We start from the raw sequence: 7,527 nt of genomic DNA, 5'->3' as shown, positions 1-7,527 counted from the left end.
TTGTCAATAAATTCACATAAAGGTGGTTACTTTTTTGCTACAAGCCTATATAAGAATTAATTAATATATAATAGTATGCATTAAGATTCCAAAATATTCAGAATATTTAACCAAACCTTTTTTAAGTCAGTATCTAATTATTCTGGGATATTTTATTGAAATTATAAGAAGTTTTTTTGTTCGATATAGACTTTAATATTTTAGCTTAAATCGAAGACTTAAGGAAACCCAATAATCCCTCGTTGGTTACTCAGAACCAAAAGAATCCATCAAATAATCAATACGCGTGTTGATTTTGCATGTTCGTTTGTATTGTCTTGACTTTATGCTAATGTCTTGACGCTTATTTTTATAAAAATTTTCATTTGCTTTGCATCTGGTATTTACTTTGCGCGTCGATTTTTCATTTCGGTTTATTTGTGCTTGTTCGGGGTGTTCTCTTCGGGGCCCACTTTTAAAATTTCCATAATTATATGCATCAGCTGGCAGGTGACTGAATGGAGAAGGAATGGAAAGGCGAAAGGACGAGACGCGCCAAAGAATGAATCCTGGAGAACAATGAAATGAAGGACCTGCGAGAACAATTTGTGTGTGAGTCTGTGCTTTCGTTATTTTTATGCCAGAATAAACCTGCGCCAAAGTGTAAATATTGACAGTTTTTAAATTATAATCAAAGTGAATAAATAATAAAGCGAAACACGAAAGAAAACAAAGCAACTTGTGAAAATTAATTGGGTGGCTGTTATTGCGGGCATCTCTAAGCGTTCCATTCCAGATCGTTTCAGGCAGTGATTTCAACGCCCTCCCTTGAACTGACATTCGATTTTGGCCAGCGGCGATCACCAGGGGATGTAGCTCAGATGGTAGAGCGCTCGCTTAGCATGTGAGAGGTACGGGGATCGATGCCCCGCATCTCCAGAGTTTAAAATCTTTTTTTTTTTTAGTTAAATTAAATTAAAAACATATATGCGTCTACAATATTTGTGTGTATGGATCGATTACAAGAACAGAAACACTAAAAAAGAGCTGAGACAAGACCAGGGACCGAGATTGGAGATTTTTGATTTTAAAGGTCTCTGGGTTTCTTTATTTATGTTTGCTTTTTTATTTCTTAAATTTTTTATGTAAGGTATTAAAATTACCCAAAAGCTTTAAAAAAAAACATAATCTGAAACTTTAAAAGGAGTAAAAGAGTTTTAAGGTAAAACAATTTACGTTTTGGAAATTTAAATTTAAACATTTGGATTCTATTATAATATTGCCGAATATTTTCCTAAATTTATAATAGCATAGAAGTGCATGCATTAATGGAAAAAACAAAAACGAACAAAAAAAAAAAACGAATCCTTGGAGATGCGGGGCATCGATCCCCGTACCTCTCACATGCTAAGCGAGCGCTCTACCATCTGAGCTACATCCCCATATAACGGTATCGGATTTATGGTGCTGCAAGGACTTACGGGTCGAATCACATGCAAGAGCTCTATAAATAGATTCGTCGCTTACTATTCATGACAATGCTCATTAGCTTTTCGCTTGGTCAACAAATCACGTTAAAAGCATTCGAATTGTTCAATGCAATGACACAGATTGATTCGAATCCAATTTAATTTCGTTGTTGACTTTTGTGAAAGGGCCTACGACATTATTATGCAACTGAAGTCAGACCAGTTTATGGGGCCAAATGTCGTCTAGAAAACTAGCAACAAAAACTGGCTAAAGAAAATGTTTAAAACCAGATGTTCGAAACATTTATTACTTGGGGCTGGGTAGACTTGTATTTGACACTTTACTCTCATTTTTTTATTAATGTTTTCAACAATTTCAATTAAAATAATATGAAAAAAATCTTCAGAATAAAAAAAAGAAAAAAATGTAATCCGGGCTCAACCGGGATTTGAACCCGGGACCTCTCGCACCCAAAGCGAGAATCATACCCCTAGACCATTGAGCCTCTTATTTTTACGCCGGCCAAAAAGCCCAAAAGAGCGAACGATTGTTGGACCAATCTAAATATAGACAAATAATTAAATTTAAATTTGTTATGCAGCCAACTAGTTTCGATGTCTTTTGTTATCATCGTGGCCACATTTTGTACAAGGTGAACTGCAAGTTTCAGCCAGTATATCTATTTATAGTTACTTCCCGCGGCGGTGTAAAATTTTCCCAGACCTTTTGGCGGGCGGAAGTGCAAGAGGGGATGTAGCTCAGATGGTAGAGCGCTCGCTTAGCATGTGAGAGGTACGGGGATCGATGCCCCGCATCTCCAAAGGAATTTTTTTTTGAATATTGCTTTGAAAAACACAAAAACTTCCAGTTAAACTCAAAGGAGAACCAAAATATCATAAGGTTAAAAACAATTTATTGTTTTGATAAAATTGTTAGGATCCAAAATTAAAAAATCAAGAATGATTGGCACTTTGTGGATATCAATTTTATTTTGGCACCTGTTTAAACCATTTTAGAAAGAGATCCATACCTTCTTGGACATCTTGTTCGATTATTTTCTTATAGTGGATCATTAGGAAGGCTCAGCAGAACTTTCTGCGAAAGAAAAATTTAAAAAAATTAACAAGCACAGAGTTTTAGGGTTTTGGAATCTTACTTTTGTTTCTGGGCAGCAAGTAAAATCTGCCGGGCAATCGCCAAATGAGTATGAGCGGTAAGTGAAAGGCACTTTGCACAAATCCTTAGTCACGCACTTGCCTACTCCATTCGGTCCACAGGGCAAATTAATCTGTTACAAACAATACGTTTTAATTGTTAAAAGGTTGTAATAAAAAATATGATCTAAATAAGTATATTTTAGATCACCAAAATCGACACACCCTAATACGAAACTAATTCTTTAGCAGTTACGTGTTCATATGAGCAGCAGACTTCATCATTTGAGCACCTAGCGTCCTGACCCTGATCCAGTCCCATACGATATTGTATATGAATGTCACAATTTTGCCGGCTGACACAGTGAGCTTTTCCCTCCGAATTGCAGGGGGCAATAGCCCTTCCCTCCGGAATGCAAGGGGCAAAAGCTTGACTCAGTCCAAGAAGGACGGAGATCACGAGAAGGCCAGACAGGGTCCAGTGTTCCATTATTGAAGCTTGAATGAAGACTGATTCTGTTAGAGAGCTGCGCGTGGATTTTATAGCTCTTGGAAATCATCTGTATGCGTACTAAATACGCTTATCAGCTAACCCTGTATCAATATACAAATTCTTTGAAAATTGCGTGGCATGAGAGGCCGAAAAAAGAGTTTCCTAATTTCGTATCACTCTTTAATGGGTCATTCTATGAGTAATTCCACAAGAAACTAACAAATAAAATAAATATTATTCAACCCAAAATAGTGAGATCATCTCAATTGGATCATGTAGTTCTCTCGAATTTTCTTATCCAGCCTTGCTTGCCGGCCCTTCGCATCCATCAGGCTAATGGAATAAACCCCTTGGACAAAGTTCGAGAGTTGCCGACTCCCGTAACCTGCACAAATATTTAATTATTCATAACTTTAAACAATCACGGCGACGTCAGCATCATCGGTGTAACCCCAGGGTCTGCCCCCGTATTCCTCCCACTCTGATTACGACTCAACAAACACAATACAAACAAAAACACACAAGAACAGGATGGGAAGGCAGCGGCGGGGATTCCCCCGACCTCTGCGAACGTTTAGCTGCTGTTCTGCCTGCTACCGCTGATGGTAATAACATTGTCGTAAAATCATGTTTGGCTTATCGTGGGACTCCCGGGACGATGATCCTGGATTTCTGGATTTCTGGGGGAAGGACCCGCGCACGCTGCATTTAAATGCCGGCAGCGTCGAGGAACGGCGTGAATTATAGTGGCGTAGGTTAAATGCCGTTAGACAGCCACATAAACTGCGAACCCTTTCTGACAGCCGACTTGGGCCACACAGAAAAAAAAAATATAATAAATATAATAGTCGACAATATATTTGGTACAAAAATACAATTTAATTATAAATTTTATTTTAGGTAATTACAAAAACAATTATTACTCACCCCTCATCATCATTTGTATATAAATTATGGTTTTTCATAAGAACTCGGGTTTTTCTGTGTTTATAAATTTAATGTATACAATGATACAATACTTATGACTTTTAATGGCAAATGTTATTACACAGATTAAAGGTTATTAAAGGCAAGATAGAGGAACTGATAGAGAGAGAGAGAGATATGCAATGTCAAGAACATAGAATTTAGAATATTTTTTTAATCGCTTTTTTATTGAGGCTTTAAATTTTACGGCAATTCTAAAGAAAACATTTTTGATTTTTTTTTCAAGAATAGCTATTTAAAAATGTTCTAAATAAAATATGTTTTTCAGAACTTGTAATATTTGTATCATCATAAACAAAATTTGTTCTGTGCATGTAAACTTCGAATATAAATAAGTCATGACTGTGTGCGAATCAAAAAGTTGTTGGCATTTCCTTTTAATTTTTGTGAAATTATTTGCATTCGCTCGCACACAAAACTAATGCAAAGAAAGTTCCATCGAGGCATAGGCATCTACTTCCCTGGAATGGTCCTGCCATTCCTGCCAATCCTCCTCCTGTTCCTTGGCTTGTTTTCTTGTAATTATCGCTTTTGTTTGTTGGCTGAACTTTTGCCAGGTTCTGGCCGCCGGCTAACATACAAAATTAGCGCTCCGCTCACCAAAATGACTAAACAATATTTACTATTTGCCGGATGCGGGCGGTGGTTTTGGAACCAACTCAGGAGGATATCGACGTCTCAAGACGCTGCCAAAGTGGGCAACATATTGTCGTTGTACGGCGAACAACATAATTTTCTAATTGGCCAAAGTTGCTGCCAAGTTTTGGCCCAGACAGACCGAGAAAACATTTGTTCTCAGTTTCGGTTTGCTAATTCAATTTTAATGCTTGATTTCATATTAATTGAAAACGGCGTTTTGAAAAGATTTTCGGAAACTTCTTTTGGGGGTGGAAATTTAAAATGTTTCAGTTAAATGCATGATAATTGCATTGATAATGTAAACACAATTTAAAAAACAGTATTTTTAAAAAAAAACAAGGCCGCACATTGTCAAAATCTAAAATCGCAATAGGCCTGTAATTAAATTCTAAAATTTAAACTTTAGTTATTGACCTCTTTTGGCAAAAAATCGTGTTGTAACTTCTTATAAGAATTGTAAAAAATTGTCAAAGGTCTATAAATTATTCCACTTTATTGTTGCATTCCAATAAAATAAGTAAAGTCAAGGCATACGAATTTTAAGAAGCTGTGGAATATTTAAAGTAGAATTTAACCAATGGTTGACCACCCCCCAATAAGCTCCCATTTCCGCAGTGAAACTCACTGAACCTTTGCCATCTTTAGTCAGTTCACTTCGACCCCAAGTTGTATTTGCCCAAGGGCTTCTCAAGCCATTCCGAAGGCGTTCATAACAGATGACCTCATATTTGTGGCACCCACACCCCGAGTCCTGGCAATAAGTTTGATTTCCAAGACGCTTTTTCTTGTCGCCGCTTTTTATGGCATGCACAAAAGCCAAAAGGCAAACACACTCGAGTCATAAAAAGATGCCTGCAGACAAACAAAGCGACACACGAGCTTGGGATAGAACAGGCCAACATAAAGATCAAATGTCAATACAGGGAATCGGGGGCGGAGATTCGGCTAAATGTGGCCAAAAGGCGGCAGTGGAAAGACAAACAGCAGCGACAGGAAAATGTACAACAAATTTCTAAACGTTGTCATAAAAATGAAATGAAAACAAGCAGAAGGCGGTCAACAAACGGGAAAAGCTAAACTTAAGACATTCAATAAGTTTACTTACGCCAAGCTGAACAACAGTCACCGAAAAAGAAATGGAGGGGGTTTTGACCTTTTTATCGCTTTAAATATGTTTATGACCAGGTTTTTTGGGGGTACTCACCCAGCCCGCTTATAAATCTCCGAGGTTTTATGTTTATGCGCACGAAATTGTTTTTAACGACAATGTGTGTCCATGTAAATTATTAGTTTAATAACGTCTCAGCTTAGGGCAATTATTATCGGTCTTTTGGGATCAGACTTTATGGGACTTGATAAATATTAAGAGAATGGATTTAGTTGGAATAAATTCAGGGATGTAATAGATTGACTAAATTGATATTGTAAAAATCCAAGATATTGTAATATATTCTTTTAATAAATATCTGGCTCTATGTATATTTTAGTGTAGGTAAACTTATACTGTTAAAAACTTAAACAACATTAATTTTATTACAAACTAATACCTTAGTTTGAAAACAGTTTATAAGTCAAAACCATCATATTATAGTTGAAATGAAAAACTATTTTGGGATCTCTACCCAATTTCTGGCCTCCACTTCAGCAGACCCAACACTCAACGTCTTAATCAAATCACGGTCATAAGGATACCCTCATAAATATGTCAATTAATGGCACGCCCCCGGCCCACAGCCCACCGCCTACCGTCTGTCTGCTGTCTTATCTCAAATGAAGACATAAACGCTCTGATATCAATTTATGTCAATGTAAATGTTTCTTTGTTGTTCACCCGAGATTGGGTATAATGTATGCGAGCCTCGCCACCATTCCATGAACGCCTGTGTCGGCGAATCTTAAATGGAGCTTATGAAACTATTAAAAGGCGAGCAGACAAGGCACACACATGTCTCACAAACAAGCAAACAAACAAACATACGGGATAGTGTCCTTATGGAGGAGGGAACCACAGTTCTTCGGGTTGGGGGTAATTAGTTTGCTACACGCTCGAGGCGTGCCTTCATATCCTGGTGCTGATGGTCCTGCTAGTCCTGTTCGTCCTGGGCTGCCATGAATAATTCCAGGCGGTGGCAAAAACTTTGACCAGCTGCTCGAAAAGGTTGACAAAACCCCAAGTCAGGCTAACCGCAAGACCAAGACGATGATCATAATGACGATGATGGGGATTTTCAAGGAGAAGAAGTGAATGAGTAGATTACTCATACGCACGATTGCCCAGAAACATTAATTATTTAGCTCGTCTTCATCTCTTTTTCCAAGCTAATGCTAATTGCCTTTGTCCTCGCAGCACATTTGCATAATTCCGCTCTAAACAATAAAAATCTAATTTGGCCCCGCTTGCATTATAATTTCTTGTTAAATTCATAATTGTTAATTTCTGTTGTTTCTGGCATTTTCTTTGGGGCTTAACTTTAATTAAGGGCCAAGTGCCAGGGTTGCTTCCTCCGCATGTCCTGCTGCACTGGATGTCCTGTTCACAAGGGCGGAAAGATTGAGGAGAGTCGTGCATGTGAATGGTCAGTCTGGTCCACTAAAGATGACTCCACAAAGGGTGAAAGAATTCGGGCTGCTTTTAATGAACTTGGAACTCACAGAGATTGTCAGCTAGCAAAAGTAATAATATTAAAAAAGAGTTCTTGGTTCTGAAGAAAATTGAAAATTTGTTTGTTTTAAATGTTTTATTTTAAAAATAAAAACAAACGTAAAACTAATTTTTTGAGTTTTACTATTTCGATAAAAAATGTT

General features: G+C 37.4%; 1 protein-coding gene and 4 non-coding genes across 5 annotated transcripts; 2 read left to right on the top strand and 3 right to left on the bottom strand.

The window, feature by feature from the left end:
* Positions 1 to 845: 845 nt before the first annotated feature.
* TRNAA-AGC (transfer RNA alanine (anticodon AGC)) lies at positions 846 to 918 on the top strand. The gene has a single exon. It is a non-coding gene; the product is annotated as a tRNA-Ala (tRNA).
* A 430-nt stretch (positions 919 to 1,348) lies between these two features.
* TRNAA-AGC (transfer RNA alanine (anticodon AGC)) lies at positions 1,349 to 1,421 on the bottom strand. The gene has a single exon. It is a non-coding gene; the product is annotated as a tRNA-Ala (tRNA).
* A 461-nt stretch (positions 1,422 to 1,882) lies between these two features.
* TRNAP-UGG (transfer RNA proline (anticodon UGG)) lies at positions 1,883 to 1,954 on the bottom strand. Its single transcript has one exon. It is a non-coding gene; the product is annotated as a tRNA-Pro (tRNA).
* Positions 1,955 to 2,196: 242 nt separating this feature from the next.
* On the top strand, positions 2,197 to 2,269 carry TRNAA-AGC (transfer RNA alanine (anticodon AGC)). Its single transcript has one exon. It is a non-coding gene; the product is annotated as a tRNA-Ala (tRNA).
* A 76-nt stretch (positions 2,270 to 2,345) lies between these two features.
* Positions 2,346 to 3,162, bottom strand: LOC108066627 (uncharacterized). The gene is made up of 4 exons (XM_070217039.1): positions 3,030 to 3,162; positions 2,860 to 2,999; positions 2,606 to 2,737; positions 2,346 to 2,544 (listed from the first exon to the last, which is right to left on the bottom strand). Exons 1-4 carry the CDS (start codon positions 3,091 to 3,093, stop codon positions 2,509 to 2,511), a joined length of 372 nt encoding a protein of 123 aa, XP_070073140.1. The 5' UTR covers positions 3,094 to 3,162; the 3' UTR covers positions 2,346 to 2,508.
* Between the last annotated feature and the right edge of the window lie 4,365 nt (positions 3,163 to 7,527).

The sequence above is a fragment of the Drosophila takahashii genome, chromosome 3R (genome assembly GCF_030179915.1).
Source record: "Drosophila takahashii strain IR98-3 E-12201 chromosome 3R, DtakHiC1v2, whole genome shotgun sequence".
In the NCBI taxonomy this organism is placed as follows: Eukaryota; Metazoa; Arthropoda; class Insecta; order Diptera; family Drosophilidae; genus Drosophila; species Drosophila takahashii.
The sequence above is the reverse complement of the archived record's forward strand: the minus strand, read 5'-3'. Positions and strand labels throughout refer to the sequence as shown.

Coding starts and splice junctions, on each gene's coding strand:
- LOC108066627 (XM_070217039.1), bottom strand. CDS start 3,093: ATGGAACACTGGACCCTGTCTGGCCTTCTCGTGATCTCCGTCCTTCTT. Junction 3,000..3,029: donor TCTTGGACTGAGTCAAGCTT/TTGCCCCTTGCA, acceptor AGGGAAGGGCTA/TTGCCCCCTGCAATTCGGAG. Junction 2,545..2,605: donor CTTGCTGCCCAGAAACAAAA/GTAAGATTCCAA, acceptor TTTCTTTCGCAG/AAAGTTCTGCTGAGCCTTCC.